At 35.5% G+C, this 19028-nt stretch overlaps 1 protein-coding gene across 1 annotated transcript; it reads right to left on the bottom strand.

The window, feature by feature from the left end:
• Positions 1 to 7352: 7352 nt before the first annotated feature.
• LOC132640545 (zinc finger CCCH domain-containing protein 31-like) lies at positions 7353 to 16190 on the bottom strand. Its single transcript, XM_060357157.1, has 3 exons — positions 15905 to 16190; positions 14725 to 14785; positions 7353 to 8386 (listed from the first exon to the last, which is right to left on the bottom strand). The coding sequence occupies exons 1-3, from the start codon at positions 15987 to 15989 to the stop codon at positions 8062 to 8064; spliced, it is 471 nt and encodes a 156-aa protein (XP_060213140.1). The 5' UTR covers positions 15990 to 16190; the 3' UTR covers positions 7353 to 8061.
• Positions 16191 to 19028: the final 2838 nt, after the last annotated feature.

The raw sequence follows: 19028 nt of genomic DNA, 5'->3' as shown, positions 1-19028 counted from the left end.
CCGCAGATCGGTGGTAAATACATGACTTCCCGACCGGCCCTAGCTCGGTGGTAAATAAAGATGTAATAATCAAGCTAGTATATGTACTATATATATATACACATATATAATGTCGTACTCTTACGAAAGTACATAAGGATTAGGAAACCCTTTAGGATTTTTATAACTTCCTTCGGAGTAACGTAAGGTCGTTACACCTCTGATTACATTATGAATACTAACATTATGACCATGAGTTTCAATAAGACTTTAAAGCTGATATACAACATGCTTGAACACTATCTTAAAAAATGAATGACTTGGAGGACCTTGCTTACTTGGAGTGGAGTGTTTTGAAAAACGTTTGTTTACATTTCATTTCATTTTAAACCATGCCAAGAAGGAAAGATTTGCCTTAACATACCTAATCTTGACCCACCGTCTCAAGAGCTCAACTCGTATTCGCTTCACGACCTCATACAGTAGCTCCAATTCAAAATCCAAGAGTTTCCAAGCTTACAACCACCTTTAATGCCACTACAACATCATAGAGATAGTTTCCTTATATTTTCCACACTTCTTGCATTGGATTTAACTTGATTAAGCTTGAGTTCACCTTTGAACGTTTATTAAGTGTTTAGGGTCTTAGAGAGAGATTAGGGTCGAGGTTTGGATGAGAAATTATGAAAAATGAACTCTCCGACACTTTTAAAACAAGAAAAGTCAGCCACCACCTCCCATGTATGCCCTCCATGTACGTCCCGTACTTGGATCCCGTACCTGGATGAAAATTTCCAAAATCTTGCTCAACATGTACGTGATCCAACCCTCTAAAGTACAGTTCATACTTCCATGTACAGGCCATACAATCCCCCCTCAAAATTGATTTTCAACAAAACGTATTCTCTTCAATTCGTTTAGCCCCTAAACCTTAAGGTGCATACTAAACACTTGTTAAAAGTCCTCCCTAATCTTATAAGAGTTCCATGGCCTCATTGGGTTTACACCAGTTCACTTACGATGCAAACAACGTGAAAATTTCTAAGGTGTAACAAATGCACTAGCCAATAATAAATTTCGGTACACATATGCTAGCGGTCATTCCGTCTAGTGAAGAACCATGGGGGACTTGCGAGGTCCATATACCCCTCACTTCCATCCGGGATTTTCCATCGGAGGGGTGAGAACCATATCATATCATATAATATCACATTATATCATGTCGAATTATATCACTCGGAACCATTTCCCAACAGGTTGTGGGAACATCATTCTTACCTCTTTACCGGTCTCAAAGGACAACCTCGTACCTCATTCAGTGTCTCACTCCAATAAGTACATATGTATGTATGAATGAGTACCACATGTATGGTATCATATGCTAAAAATGTCATGAGAGTATGAAATGGGTATGTGTATACCATGAAATTACATAATATCAACTCAAATATCAAAAATGATTCCTCTTTCACGAATTATATGAAATATGGAGTGATGAAGGTATAATGAATCAATAATTACAAGTACGAATCAAGCATGGCTATCATAGCCTACTTAAACAACAACCACACCAAACCAGTGAATTTATCACCACAACCAATGCTCGTAGGCTCAACATGCTTATCCCGTCACAATACACTTCTTTGCATTAATTATCCGAACAAATACACCTATACCTACCTAAGTGCTCATCCCGGTCACTAAGTTGGGACTCCCTTTCACGCCCAATATCCCTTCAGTATTTATAAACTATATACATCCTCTAATCAGAGTCTAAAGAGTAAACCATAACCTACCTCGAAAGCTTAGCGCGAGCTGCGAACACTCAAACCTGAGCCTTTTCCTTCTGAAGTGCCTTCGAACGATCAAAGACTATCAAATACAAATTCTACGTTAACACACGAGTCCATAGACACCCATATTGCTATACATCTATTCGGAACCCAAAAACGGACCCTAAAATAACCAAACGTAACACCAGCCCCAAGGGAAAAACTGGAATTTCAACTTAAATTCATCTTACCTAAATAGTAAGAATTCTAGAAATCATGGAAATCTGATCACATTTGAGCCTTCAGTTTCATGGAAACCCCTCTCTTAAGATTTAGGGATAAAACTCCCACTTTTCTACTAACCCTAACATGAAGACTAGGCTAAATAACGGATTAAACTTATGGGAGAAATTAAGATAGAGATTATAAACTTACCCCCCCTCCCCCGAAGAAACAAAGCTCTAGCACTTCAAATCGCCTCTAGCGAAGCTCTCTAACCCTAAATGTGAAATAAAGAAGTCTAGCTTCGAAATGGGAATTTAAATGGGTTCTGTTCAGTGATCCTCGTAGGTGTGACATATTTTCCTCCCCTGCAAGGTTGCTTCTATGCACAAAAGCTCGTAGATGCGAGTCTCACTTATGACTCACAGCCACAGGTTCGCAGGTGCGGACATTCAAGCGCAAGTACGCATCCGCTCCTGCGGCCTACCCTTCGCAAGTGCACAAACCTACCCCTCAGCCAAGTCTCGCACCTACCGCCCACCTTGTGCATGTGTACTTCCCTCTACGTAGGGGCGAAGCAACAAAAACTAGCAATAGCCTAGTCCCAAAAATCCCAAAAACTTCCGATCCAACACCCAAAACACATTCCCGACCCCACAAACACAAACTAAACATGCTACCCAAGTATAAACGACGCTACGAACTTTCTCGTGCACTCAAAACACTACTCTGACATCATTAAGGCAAGTTTTTCCACAATATTACCCTAACTTTCTCAAAAACCAAAACTTAGCAACCAAATGTCTGAAACCTTCCTGAACCCCTCGGGTCACGTACTAACCACTCAACTAAGTCAAAATCACGTTCTGAACCTAGTGGAACTATCAAAATTCGATTCCAGACATGTTCCCCAAAACTAAACTTTTAGTCAAACTTTTCAAACTAAAATCTTCAAAGACTCAAAACTTAGGTTTTCTTCTTTGATACTAATACGATTGCCTAGGTAATCGCGTCCCCCATCCCCGTAGGTCAAACATGCCATAATAAAGCTAAGAGAAGGGTCGTTAGGGTAAAAAGGAGTAAAATCCTCAAAACGATCTAACAGGTCGTTACGATTAAATATATGTTTGAGAAGGTTGTAAAACTTATTATAGTCTTATTTACAAAGGAAATTCTACTAAATATTTATTAATCTGAAGAGTTAGCTATAACGTCTGAGTCAATAAGTTGGAAACAAATTTAGTATGTGGCCTAGAATTCACCTCAAGCTTCACGTATGGCCATAACCTAATATTCGTGGATAAATGTTTCTAAGTGGGGATAATGTAAAGCTCCGTATTAACGTGCTAAAATAACCTCGAGGAGTATCCGGGACTGCACGAGAGTAGCTAGGATGTTTGGATGAGTGAACGTGCATAAAAAACCACTGGGGAAGGCTAAGAAGGAGAAACGACCCAAAGGAAACGAGAAAGTAAGATCTGGGAAATACCAGACGTTTTAGCTGTGGTATATATGAGTTGAAATTGGTCTGTTGTTATAAAAAGGCCATTTTGCATACAAAGAAAATTAAATGTTTTTAAGGTAATTTGAGCTCTTGAGGTGGAGACTCGGATAGGACAATAACTACCCTTTAAGGTGAGTCATTTATGATATTTTGGATTAGAATTCTTTCATTTAATTCAAATCATTGGAATCTTTAGATTCTTCAAGGATTGTTTAAGAACTCAAAGAGGAACAAAATCTAGGGTTTTCTTCAAGAGGTAAAATACTAATTTCTCCCTTATATATGAGGAAATGAGTATTTGAAACACGTTTGGGAATAGAAATCATATGCAGTATTTATTAAGTTATGGAACAAACCCTTATAGTGGGTGCTCTTGAAATGGGAAGAACACATGGAAGAGAAGTTGAATAGCATCTTTGGTTGAATTATGAGTTGAATATTATTCCTAAGGGGTCATTGGTATGTGGGATAAGGATAATCATCCCGTGATAAATTTGAAATTAACTTTATCCTATTTTTGGTTTGGGATATTTTAAGTTAATTCCGGGATTATTTTATCCCACCATTTGTACTAAAATGGTGGGAATACTATATATATCTAATATAGAAGGTGGGATAAAATAATTGCATAGGATATCTTTGCCTATCCATTTCGCATACAAAACGTCCCCTAATAGTCTTGTAAGCTTAATAATCATCAAGTATTTACATATTAAGTGCGACTTGTAATGATATGATGTTTAGGATGAAAAGAGGGTTCTTAACCACTCTATGAAGTTGAGCTAGATTTTCTGTGAGTATGAATTAATGGAAAATCTATTCTTAGTCTATATTGAGTTGAATTGAACTTGTCGAGCATTGTTGAGGTAGCTGTTGGAAAGATAAGCATGGTAAGTTAAGATGTAGATCCATTCAAGGAATATTTGTGAAATGCGTGAAAGATAGGATAGGTTTGGACATGAGAATTATTCACTTTTTCCGGAAAAAATTCCACTTTATTTGAAAATGAATGTTTGGCCGTGAAAATTTCAACTACAACTTCAAGTTGTATTTGGAATTTGGTAAACAACTAAAACCATTTTTCACTTTTTTTACTTTAGTACATTCAAATAATCAAATATTCTTTGCAAAAACTATATATAACCAAATACAACTCCATCTGCAACTTCAAAAATTTCATATAAAGTGAAAAATATTTGGTTTCTATGGCCAAACGCCTACTTAGTTCATGAAAATATTTAGAAAGTTTGTATAGCTTCGTATAAGCGAGCTGTGAATTTCATATTTAAAACGAGTTGTGCTACCGTATAGTTAAATTTATTATAGGATGAAAATCATTTAAACCCCTCAACTTTATTTTAAAAAATAAACTCTCCCCTCAACTTTGAACAACAGACATTGTCCCCATGTATCCTAATTATCTTATTTAAATGCCTATTTTCCCTTACATTATCAACCTTCGTCTTTTTTTTTTTTTTTTAATTCTTTAAAATCATGATATTCTTCAATTTTTTATCTATATAAAAATTCCTATAGAAAAAATGTAGCATTTGATTCGTAACTAGTTAGGAAACTTACGGGTTTCTTCATAGCGGAAGGGGATCTGCAGCAATCATGACTCGTGTCACTTGTCGTCGAAAACTCTCATGAAGCAGATAAATCCCCTCTATCCACAACCTAAAGATCGCTCTAACAGATGATGTAGAGATTCTTTAATTTATTTATTGTAAACCCTAACCGTCAACAATATATGAAAAATCATTTGTTTTCCTGCACCCATAATGGTGTAGTTATAGGCTAGTAATGGAATTTTAGGAGAAGGACTAGCTAATAAGTTAACAGGTTAGTTAGCACCCCTTATTGGTGGACCCGACCCAATAGCAATTTTCCAACATAAATAAATATTATTTTCAAGACGGAAAAGAAAGTGAGAGGTAACAATTGAGAATATAAGTTAATGACATTCTATAATGAAATAAATAAGCAGAATAAAAAAATTATTAACATTAAACAAACCTCTAATATCTTATGGGTGATAATAACTAATTAAAGTAGAGGTATATCTTATATTAAATCGATGAAATGATTAGGTTATAACTAAAAAGTTGATCAAAACAATTTAATTTAAACTATCAAGATTAGTATTATAAATGTGTATAGAAATGAGAATTCAATTTAAAGATATTTAAATATTGACTGAACAAATTAAATATTGAACTAATTATAATAATAATTTAGTTATCTCTATGATTTTAATTTTCTTACTAAGATTATGTCTTTGGTAAGTTTTAAGATTCATAGGTTTTGGTCTAATTTTGATTTGTGATCAAATCTAATGTAAACCGATATACATAAGACTATGTACAATGTTCTCAAATTTCATCTTGCAAAAACACCTCACGTCAACTATAAAAACCCTTCTTTTGTTCCTTTTTTTTCCACTAACGTAATGTCCAGTAATTGTCAACGATTACTTGAATGAATGCCAAGGGTGCAATTGTATTTCAAAGGCCTAGATTTAGTTATTACTACTTCTTTATGTATTTTCTATTTACTTCATTAAATAAATAGCTGTTAAAATAGTAAAAACATAAAATATATATGCCCTTTTTGTAAAAACCTACTGGCCACCCAATAATTCTATATTGAAGAAAGTCAAGTCTGCTCCTTTCTTTATGTAGGCCTATATTTTTAGTCGTTTTGTCACTTCTTGGTAAATTCCACCAAGGTACCTTGAAACATCATTGTTCCTAGGGAAGGTGCACAGCATAAAATTCCAATAGAGTAAGTAATTTTTTAAAATTTATGATCTAAAACAAATACTCCCTCCGTTTCAATTTATGTGAACTCATTTGACTGGACACGACATTTAAAAATGAGTGAAGACTTTTGAAACTTGTGGTTCAAAATAAATCTTGAATATTTGTATGGTTATAAATTTATTTCCAAATTAAGAAAGAGGTCATTCATTTTAGCACATAAGTTGAAACAGATGGAGTAACACATATTGTCATCTCATTAAGCATATAATAAGAAGTTTAGAGTTACAATATTTTTAAATATAAAAAGAGTCATTCTTCCTGAGGAATGACTACTTACTACCAACGTGACTTTTACTCTTTTAGATTTCTTGTATTTAGAAGAAAATAACGACATTCAAAGGACGTGCATTCATTAGAACGCCTTCGTTGCCTCGCAAACGATGTCAAATAATGGTCAGCAAAATAGCTAGACCCGATTATAGTGGCCATTTGGCAAAGTTCCTAAATTTACTTGTTCTGGAAGCGATTTTATAAATAATACTCCATCCATTCCAAAATACTTGTCATCCTTGTCCCAAAATACTTGTCGTCTTTGTCTCCAAATAGTTGTCGTTTTATTTAACCAAGACAAAATTAAATAGCTTTTTTCTCATTTCACCCCAGCACTCATTAGCAACAGTTAAAAAGTTCTCATCATTGATGTAATAATATTTATTGAGAGATTACCATAAAATATGTTAAGAGGGTAAAATAATCAAAATGCCACACTCATAAATGCTTTCTTAAGGGCGTGTAAATGGAACAAATGCGACAAGTATTTTGGGACGGGGAGTATTCAACTTGTTTCCCCTTCGCGCTCAAAAAAAGTAAATCCTCACCAGTCGTTCATTTCCTATCCATCCAAAACACCCTCATATCATTTCTCCTCTGCACATGCTCCCAAAAAACGTATTTAGTATACTTTTCATACCAGAAAGTCAATTCCTGGATCGCTGATGAAGCCAAATGTAGAAAACAAACATTTCATCTGTAAAATAAAAAGCTTGAAACTAGACCAAGTGGCTGAGACAATTTTCCAGCAGTCTGACCCCTCTGGGTTAATGTACGGCAAAAGAAAGAAGCATACACACATCACATATTGTTCCGGACTGGCAAAGTTCCAACTAAACAGACTATAAATCCATATCAATAACAGTAACTAGGTTATGAAAAGGCACAGCAAACAAGATAAGCAACGAACCCAGAAGAGAAATCAAGCACATTAAGTATCTCAACAAATAAATGCCTCAGTACCGAGATATTCTAATGGCAAAACCACCTATCTACTATTTCCACAATCCCAGAGAAAAGGAGATAAAAGCCACAGGGATATACTCCCTAACAGTAAATACTGCAATGCTCACGGACCTGACCGACGCAGTTCTTCTGCTCCATGTGCAAAGTGGCACTTTTCTCCAAAAGTGCACGAACTTTTGGCAAAGTTCTCACAAATTTTGGTTTTATAGTTACTTGTTGCAGAGGAGTTGGGGTTCTTCATCAGGGGTGCAGCAGATGTTGTAACACTCTGAATAAGCTCACGGACCATTCGACTGGCGGGTTCAATCTGATCAATTGTACCTTCAAGTTCTATGTTCCTCAAGTTAGGATCCGACTCATGATCCCTAACGGAAAATTTGGCTCCAGTGACACGACAGATTTGCTTCGAGTTGACGCCGCCTTTTCCAATAATACGTCCAGCAAGAGAGGCATCTACACTAATCTTAGCAGTCGCAGAGGACCCAAAGCTGGCAGCTGCACCAAGGCCTGCAGGATTTGTCTCTGGTCAACTACCATACCTTCCATGCATTTGGAACATACCATGGGACTCCTCATGAAATGGAGCTGCTGGCCTGCCAAGTTCCCAATCCCCATGTGCATAATGACATTTGTCACCAAATTTGCAACCTTCAGTAGTGTTGTATTTGGTGCATAGACGAGTCTTAACAGCTGGAGGAGATGATCCATCATGGAAAGATGGTGGAGCTATTGAATTTCTAGAAGCTGCAGGAAACGCTGGGTTGCTGCCAAGCATTTGAGTCACAGCTTTAAGGCCTCCAGGCACATAATGCAAGAAGTGGCATCCTTCGCCAAATGGGCATCCCGTAGTACTGCAGAAGAATTAATTAATACACTAAACAAAGTTGCATCATGAACCATTAGGATCAAGCTTATCAGCAAGAAGATCAACAACAGCAAAAGCCTAAATCATAACAGTAGTTCAGAGTTTCTTCGCATATCATAAATATGGCTCTGTTTCTTAATTCTTGATTAAGGCGTCAAACATAAACATTCCACAAAACCCCTTTGTTGTCATGGCCATCCAAAACGACCAAAATTCATGCTCTGAAACATTAAGAACCAGAAAGAACAACACATGCAGGATCAGTCAAACCCCAATAGGTCACCTACTTTAAGGATAACTGCACATCACTACTCAAATTACGAGTCCTGGAACTCATATGCAAGTAATATTTGAAATTGGACAACGCACGCTTATCAACAGGAAAACAGAGTAGATAGGAATGAACAGAATAATTTCACATTAACCAAAACGTGATCATGCATATTGTTTTACTAAACAAGCACCAGATATGCACACATGCTTCTTGAAATCCACCCATTGTGTATTCACTGCTGCAAGCTTTTGACAAGAAATACAAAATAATATAATTAAGTGAACAAGTATGTTCTATCAATTTGCTATCTCAAAAAAAAAAAAAAAAATTACTTCTCAAGATACTGTTGATTATCAAACATAATTTCACTTTCTCATGACACCATTTAAAGATCAGCCGTATTTTAGCAATTTGGCCTATTTAAAATATTTTACAATAAAGAATGAAAAAAGGACAATTCTCAGATATATACTCGAAAAGCACAACTAGATCTAATATAAACCACCACAACCCAAACAAAATTAAAAAAAAAAAAAAGGGAAAAAAGAGTTTTGTGTTTCCTTTTGGGAACTTTACTCAAATGGATAGGGATTTCTCTCTTTTCACATAACCGAAAACGACCATCAACATCCACAGGCAGCAAGAAATCAGAACAATAACCTCTTGGTATAAATTAAGTGGCTCTAGGTTAGTCCCCTGCAGAAGAAAAGAAAAAACTTTGCAAACAACAGGGATTGAAGTTTTCTCATTGACATTTCATCTCCTTGAAAAGTCCTCTGCTCATATCACCTCAAACAAAAAAAGAGACTCAAGAGCCAAAATCCAAACTTTATTCATTGAGACAAATCTCTACCCATGAACCAAAAGCAACAGCGATTCATTGACACCTTTATAGCAAAATGTCAATCACCACGTCTATGGTCATTTTCACCAATCACATAAACGTCAGATTTTCAGATGGTACCTATGAATGTATCCCCCTTCCAAGTCTCTATGAAGGCATCCTCATCCGAAGTCTCTAGTAATGCATCCTCATTCCAAACCTCTAGTAAATGTATTACCACATGAAATAACTACACAGATTTCATCACCCATAATAATAGTCTGACTGTGGCAAGACAAGTGTAATATCTGGAGCATGAATGTAATAGAACAGCAAACCAGATGCATACTATTTTTGTAACCTTCAGAAGCTGGTTTACAAATATCCAAGAAAAACTTAACAATCAATCTTGCACCTTTCTCCACAGATCCACATCTCAATATCCGATATCAACAGATATTATACTGATTATTCATCCAACTAAGCATGAAAAAATTAATTTAATTTGACAAAAGAAAAAAATTATAAACATAACACTTGAAATAATATTACACTAAAAAATTATAAACATAACACTTGAAATAATATTACACTTATATAATATAGGCCAACCCTTAACCAACCCACCCATTTATCACATAACACATATTTTAGCCACTTGGAATACGGGCAAGTTGAAACCCAACCCATTTTTGTTCAACCCATTTTCAACCCGCCCAAATCCGACCAATCCCACCCATTTGCCACCACTGCTTGTACACAATCAGCTGACTAGAAGAAACTAAAGTCTTTTCTATCTTTTGAAAGATACCAACCATGCACACCTATACGGACAAATTTCAAATTATTTATTTTTTATATACGTACAACTTCAAGTTTGAATGTCCTACCCTTCAGAATTTACCCATGAGTATAACAATCATCTAACCAGAAGAATTTGGTAACATTCTCCTTTTCAAAAAATATGCATCAGGTGATTTTCTAATCAAATGACTTGAAGGGCTATTTTCTGCACATAGCATAATTCACCAAGACAGCCACAGAAGAAATATATCAAAACATGGTACCTGGTTCATGTCAAGCATGTACTCTTCAATAGGTCAAAAACAAGGCACCAGTAAATTCTTCTCGCAAATTTGGTGCCTGTAGACAGAAAAAGCGAAAGCTTATTACTTCTGTCTCAATGTAGTCACCGATAAACTAGGGACATTTCTGCAGCTTTTTAGACCACTCTCTAAAATACAAGTAAATCCAACTATTACATCCATGTTCGTCTATCCTTTTTTTTTCTCTTTTTTTTGGGTTGTTCTATGTTCATCTAAGCTTTAACCAGCTCCATAGCAAAAGCAGAATCTTAAATTGTTGATCAAAGTTTTGTTGACAAGTAACCAGCTAAACTTACCAGTATACTACTCAATCTTTCCAGCCTAAACATCTTGTCAGATTAATTGCATCTTCAAACAGCAACTTTAAGCTCATAAAACTGCTACAAACTTGCAATCATGGCACAACATAACCCAATTATGGATAACTTCATAATATTCCACCTAGTTTAGGGCTCTTTTCTATCTTTTGATAAAGAAGAGAGCACCAAAAATTTTATCAGAGATATTATAATCTTTTTTGTTACATAAGTTGAATTACCAGCATGTCACTGGGTGGTTGTTGTTGTTGTAAGGTGAATTACCAGCATGATCATATCGATCGCACTCTTCAAAAAATCAAAATAGAACAATTTCAGCCCCCATCAAAAAGGCCATATGTGATCCAATGTGAACATAGCCTCCAACAAAAAATTCACCTTTGAGGCCTTGACCAATAAAATCCTTGATAACTATTTTAACCTCATACTCCTGTTACATGGGTTGACCATATAAATATGTCTGACCTCACAATCATCTTGCACAATTAACTTTGGTGCCTCTTAACAGAAACCAAAGAGAGCACAAAAACCACAGAGCAACATCATAATCCTAATCTTCAAACTTCCAAATAAATTCTTCTATAACCTGACTCATCAAGAAGAACTGAACATATGATCCAACATTTGTACTTGTAGTTTGGCTATCTTATATTGACGTAATTATCGAACTAGATATTAATATGCATATAGTGAACCCATTAATTTTTTGTACCTCTCCATCTTAAAGATAACTGACGTATTAAGAATTAACGTCCTTGTGTCAGTTGACGGCTTGACGCGTAGGCCAAAAACTTAATGATGTCTAATACCACAAGCAGTGATATATCACGCCTAATCTTATAGAGAAAAATAGGTGCATCAAAAGAATCAACTTAATAAATGAATTCACTGCTTTCCAACCAACGGGTAAGGATCACATTACTTGGGATGGTACATGTTAATATCATAAAACCCCATGTCCCCATCCATTCATCAAACCCTTTGAACAAGTTGTTCTCTTAATTAGTTAGCCAGAAACACCTCAAGAAACGATATCACTTAACCAATTGAGACTTAGAACGCCAAGAGGAGAAGGTGTGGAATGAACACATTAATGCAAAGAAGCGGGAGGCAGCTAGTGAAGTCGCCCCAGAAGCATGATCACTTCTGAGACGTTTCAAGATTTTGTCACCTTGAACATGCTTGAGACGCTTTTAACCAGACATGAAAGCTACATCAAACATTTTGACATTCTATAGGATGAACTAAGCACCATATCTCTCCAACTTTGGTAACTCCGGGAGACTTCAAACGCACTATTTCTCATTGATTTTAAAAGTGAAGCACGAAAAGCGAAAAGGGAGAAGTAAAGCACACACTTCTTTACCGTGAAGCACACATTTACGGAAAACTAAAAGTACCATACATACATGATTTAGTTCTAGAATAATTTTTTTTTGACTAGCACCGGGTGTCCGAGTCTCTTTGAGCCCCGACTAATCCCGGGGGTGCACAGGCCCTCGGCAAGGAGTTTCCCGCAAGTGCACCACGGTTAATTCAGGGTTTCCCCAGTCCGATGGCCCCCAGAAATTGTTTGCACCCAGCGGGTTTCGAACTTGAGACCTTGAAGGGGAGCACCCCAAGGCTCAAGTCAATTGCCACCAGGCCAACCCCTGAGGGTTTAGTTCTAGAATAATTAAACTCAATTAAAATAACTAATTTCAACATTTTACATATAATGATACTGATATTAATCAAACTCCTCAATATATCCAAAGAATAGCATGTTTCTCGAAGGAGTCACTTTGCAACTCATTGTTTGAAGTGCAACGGCTTCGCCAATGAAGCGACGGCCCCTCGCTTTAAGCAACAAAGAGATGGCTTTTTAATAACATGCTATTTCTAAACATAGCTTAAACATGTTAGCTCACAAGATTAGTGATTCTTGAGACGCGATAGAAGTGGCTCGTAACTAACTTATCACAATACACGAGTTTTGTGTCCAACTTGAGGGCAAAGCAGTGAAGAACAAATCTAACTATTGTATTCTCACAATACATAATTAGCGCCACACCTTTTTATCTTTATTGTGCTTCAACCAAGACGCACTGAAGGATTTATGATACTAGACTAAGATCCGAAGAACCAAAGAGAGAGCATGTAATGAAACAGAATCGCTTGAGACGTGTCAAAAAAGAAGCTCGTGTTGAAATCACTGAAAATTCTAAACTTGATTAAACATGGGTCAAACATGTACTAAAATTGTAAGATGAGCACCAAATTGAAAACTGGAATCATCCTTTAGAAGATGACTGTGCTACACACGTTAAAAGGTATCTCTACAATAAAAAGCTCCTTACTTTATGATGGCGAATTTCTTGTGTAATCCCTTCTTTTTCCTATAAGTGAATTCCTGTATAATTCTTCACCATAAAAGGCATTTATTCCACTACATCAACTTAACTTCTTTATTTAACCTACATTAGCTTAGTTATCCTAAGTATAAATATCTCTCTCTAGTTAATATTGACGTACAAAACCAAAGAGTCCAATCTTACATAAAATAAACTTGAAAATCCATATTTTGGAACTTCAAGAACAATTTCTATGCACACACAGAAAATAATGTGTTACTGCATAAAGATATCAAAGTTAGACAATTATGCATACATCCTAAAATACCTTTCTCACTGAACCCTGTCGCACAGATACTTTAAAAAGATTTTCTTGTCTTGACCATATCAAACTTTGAATCCCATACAACACTTACAGAAATGTATGCCTGATACATTATTGACCAGATCTAAACACTTCCTCACTTATTTGACAATGGCAGAAAAGTATTCTTTAAATATTCATAACATGTCTAATTGTCCAAGAATGAACATTTTTCCTGACAATGTTTCTTTGTGTTCCCTCGAGGATGCAATGAACAAAGTTATATTCGAAAAACCTTTGAATAACAATGTAAATGGAGGCAAAGATAAAAGGAAGAAATGTTGGATGACAAATCACCATCTTGAAACTGGAAGAACCCATAAGTATCACTTTGGTCAATAATAAAACATCATATTCTTAAAATCAGTTCATATACACGTATGATTTTAATGAATAGAACAATTATCGTGATGGTGGCTCACCAAAGTTCCTCACCAATTCATCTATCTGCCACTTCGTCTAAATATTTTCACCAAAGTAAGTCACAAATTATATAGCAACATTTGCACGGCATTTACTTGCCAACATGACTGGGTGTAGCATTATACTGGTTTATGTAAATGCAGTATAGGTAAAAGTTTTCCCCCACTACCCGCAAGGGTGGCTCAGTTGGTTGAGCATGGGGCTTTCATAATGGAGGTCTCAGGTTCGAAACCACCTGCTTACGATAGTAGGGGATTTGCCTTCTGGGCCGAGCTTGTCGCACGGGGCTTGCCTAGTGCGGCTTACCTCTCCTATGTGGTTTGCGAGCTATTGCACAGGCGCTGGGTTTACCCTGTGCGCACCCGAAGGGTAGCGGCTGCGGGTTCCCATGTCATCAAAAAAAAAAAAAAAAGTTTTCCCCCACAAATCAATTCTTTCATTACATAACCTGACCAAGTTTTCAATTCAACGTTTCTCAAAATCATCTCATTTCCTTTCAACAACTGTTTTCAACTTAACAACTATTATCCATGTAACACAGCTTTGGATGAACAATCCATTAGTCCAAAAAGGATTTGAATTATTGGAATAACTACAACATAAATCTTGATTAGAATTTAAGAAGTTAGAAATAAACAATAAATTACACTTAAGTACTTATTTTAGATGAATTAAGATTAGAACCCGAAAAACTTTGTGCACGGCTTCAATTTGCTTCCTATACCAGTTGGAGTTGACTCCAGTTCTGTTGCATAACATTAATCAATTGTTTTACAGATAAATTTGTGTTATTAACCTTCTATTTGAAAGACATCTAAAAGCCATTTATCACTCATTTACATTATCAGCTATGTTCTACTTTTTGTGACCAATATAAAACCATTGAGTTAATAAACAAATTCGCGGGAAGTATAACCAGATTTTATCTTCTCCAGAAACAAGAACTTGCACTTTTTTATAGGTTTTAACTCTTCAAACTCGCGGGGAAAAAAATAAAAAATGAACTCTTCAAACTGTAATTCATTTCAAGGTGTACACAGAACATATTTCAAGGCAATTTACCAACACAAACTTGGCCGAGTTCCATCTACCAGACCACGTTTTATAAATAACTTCAACAACGTTCCCGAAGAGACAGAAGCAAATGCTAAAACCTATCTTCTGGTAGGTATAAAAAACAAAAAGGGCAAGAAAGAACTAAGTTCTTCTCCTCTCTTGCTTGCAAGAAATCAAAATTTTGATAGCTCAATCACGATAAAATATTTTACTACATTTGTTTCAAATTTGACTTTGCAAGTTTTTCTGTAACAAGTTTTAGCATCATACTTTGAAGTATTCAAACTTTACACTTTGGTGTGTGGCGTATCTCTCTACCAACTTATATCCACTTAGATATTGTCATCCAGCACAACTGATAACAAAATATATAAGCCGAAAAAAGCCCTATTAATACAAACCAATATGCGTTTCAGAAAAAAGAAATAACCAACACATGACAGCAATGAAAAACCCACCAAATAACTATATCATAAGCATTACTCCCTCCGTCCCAATTTGAGTGTCTTGCTAAATATAGAAAGAGAAGCACAGACCAAAAAGGAAAGTAAGACACTAAATTTGGGATCAAGGGAGAATAACCTTGCTGCACCGAACAAAATGATGAATAAACTATTAAATTCAAAAACGTCAAGAAAAAGTGATATATTATTGAATTCAAAAAAAACCAGGAGAAGAAAAAGTAGCAAAACCCTAGATTTGACAGCACATACAGATAACAAATAACGAAGCAACCAAACAAAGACTAGAAAAGGAGGATGAAATGCAGAGGAAAAGCATAGCAGAATAAAATAAAATAAAAGGTTACCTTGCTTAGATTTCTTGAAACCACCAGCATTACCATTCATAGGACCATGTGGCCTTCCTCTTTTTCTACCACCACCCAACTCCATTGAAGCGGCAAAACAACTCCTATTGATTGGACTTAGGCTGTGTTTGGCAAAAAAACAAAAGGAAATGGAAACCCTAGAATCTCAGAGAAGAGGAAGGATTGTACGTGAGATAGGTGACTCTGTGTATCTGGGTGAGGATATATGGAAAAGAAGGGGGGTAATTAGTTGATTCTTTTTAACTTTCCAGAAAGAGAGTAGAAAATCACGTGCACCGATTTGGGTAACAATTTGATTTTGAATCGAGGACAAAAGGGCTCAAAATAGTCCATTATCTTTGAAGTTGGGCTCAAAATGATCCTATATCTTTCTCATGGAGCATTAATAGTCCACATTCTTTAACAAAATGGTACTTTTCTTTCTTTTTGTTTAAAACAAATGGGGTAAGGTGGGGTTGCATATCGGTCGATTTGGTTCGGGTTTCAAAGTTATCGGTTTAACTTATTGATTATCGGTTTATAGACATATTAAACTGTTAAAGTCGGTTAATCAGTTGTTGTTTGTTATCAATTGGTTATCGGTTTAACCGTTAAGATTTCACACAAAAAGTTTTCAAGAACAAAGAACCATGCACGATTTTGAATGAAAGAAAATATAAAAACACAGAAACAAGAGTGAGAATTGAAAGCAATATAGAAGATGTAAAAGAGACCCACTTCTTTTCTTTCCAAGGTAAAGCAAAAGACCATGAAACTTTGGAAGTTTTAACATTAAAGGTAAATTTTTAAAATAAACTTTATATGTTAGTAGTACCTGTTTGCGGTTGCCAAAGAAGAGGCAAGAAAAGCACTCAAGCAGAACCAGAAAGTGATGAAATGCAAAACATAAAACTCTTTTGCTAATTTAGTACCCTTTTTTCTCACAAGCAATGTTTACTAGTCAAGTGAAATCGCTGCTTGAGACTTGAGATGTTGTTTATGAAGTGGAAATCAAGTAACCCTAAAACTAGTGACTTTGTATATAAAAGGGTAGAATTGTATCGGTTCACCCGTTAATAAAAATGGTCAAATCGTGACCCGAACCAATAAGTCAATAACCACAGGGCACCACCCGATACCCAAACTAGTAATCCATTAACCCCGAACCATTAACCAATAATTCAATAATCGGTTCGGATTATTGGTTTAACCGTTAATATGCACAATCCTAGGGTAAGGGAAGGGTAAATGTGAGAGGAAATTACAAGGTGGGAATCAAACTCTTATCAACAAGGTAAAAGTTCGGATAATCAACCAACATAGCTACTAAAATTCCCCACACTTTAGTCTTTAATCTTAACATCGTTTATTTTTTAACAGCCATAATAGTGGATGATTATAATCCACAGTTGTTTTTCAAATTCATATGTATTACGTATTATTCGACTTTAAAAGCTTTAAAAATAATTCTAACTAGAAATTCGAAACTAATTTCATATTTGTAGCTCATAAATGAAGATTTGGAACTCATTGAATCTAGAATCTCTAGGTCAGATGATCTGATACTAGTTAGAATCTCTATGCTGAGGGAATGAAGAACTATACAAATTACCACAGAGAGAAAACATCGAGAAGGGGGATTTCCAGAAATAAAAAATGTCTTATTACTTTACTCATATTCAAATACATGCTATTTATACAACCCATTTAATCTCCTACTACTTTAACTAACTAACTAATTAATTCAATAATTAATTATTAATTTCTCCTCTAACTAACCATATAGTAATTAGTCGTAAATTATCTTTCACTTGATAAGTCATCAAGTTATCCCTTCTTCAACATGTTCAATACCTAGGGCGTACGCCATCTGTCTCATATTACTTGTTCGCTTTCCCTTGTACACAATTTTTAAGAAATCATAAATAAAAGATGTATTTTTACTACTTTACTGTTATCTCTCTCCAATAAATTGCACTATAATAAATATGATTATTTTCAAGAACACTTCATATTAAAGGTAAAATGGAAAAATTTAATTAATTCTATCTTGATTTTATAAATTGACAAATAATTCGTAAAATCTATTTTTAGTAATGTAGACAAGTAATATGAGACTGACAAATAATTCGTAACATATATGTTTAGTAATGTAGACAAGTAATATGAGATGGGGATAGTATATTCTTATGGAGGGTTAAGGAGGGGGTGGAAAAATCATTCAAACTTCTATGCACTAAGAGTATGAATGAATATCTTTAGACTATCAAGCTATCAAAAGGATATATACGTATACATCTATATCTATATATATCTATATTATTTTAAAAGAATGAATTTAAATTTTGACTGACCAAAATATCCTTTAAATATTGAACGATTTTATGCCATTTGATAGTTAAATTATGTCACGATCCAATTTCACTAAGTCGTGCGGGCACCTACCATTCCCCACCTCGGTAAGCAAACCCTTTTCCCAACGCATCAATTCGACCACAATAAAATAAATAGAGCAGAATAAGTAAAATCCTGAATCACATATAATCATAAGTGCGGAATATTAATACACTCCCAAGGAACTGGTCTGACTAGTACAAGAGGAACTAAGTAAATGTCTAGGAAATACAAGTCTCAAATGCTAAAACAACTGTCTAAATGGAAGAAAATAAAGACAGGGATAGAGGAATCTCCGGGCCGCGACTCGTCAGATGCTCACCCTCGATACTCGTAAGCCAGGCTTTGGAAATCAGTCTCGAAAGTAGAAACGGAACCTGTCTCAAACTCTATATCCCGAAAAGGAGTGTAGGAAGGTAGCATCAGTATAAACAACACGTACTGAGTAGGCGTCATAGGCCGACAACAGTTAGTTAACATATATAAAGGAAGAGACTGAAGAATAAACATTCTCACAATCAAGTATAAGGCATAAACACATATCCAAGAATAATAGCTCAAGTACCGAAATATCCAAGAAACCCTCAATGAATTATATATTGATAAAACCTATGGCGAAGCATCTAAACCCAAATCTTACCAAGTTTTCCATAATTCCTCAGAATAACCAAAAGCTTTAGTACTACCAACAATGTTATCCGAAGCCTCAAGTCTTACCCTAGGAGAAAGT

Source organism: Lycium barbarum, chromosome 5, assembly GCF_019175385.1.
Source record: "Lycium barbarum isolate Lr01 chromosome 5, ASM1917538v2, whole genome shotgun sequence".
NCBI lineage: Eukaryota > Viridiplantae > Streptophyta > Magnoliopsida > Solanales > Solanaceae > Lycium > Lycium barbarum.
The sequence above is the reverse complement of the archived record's forward strand: the minus strand, read 5'-3'. Positions and strand labels throughout refer to the sequence as shown.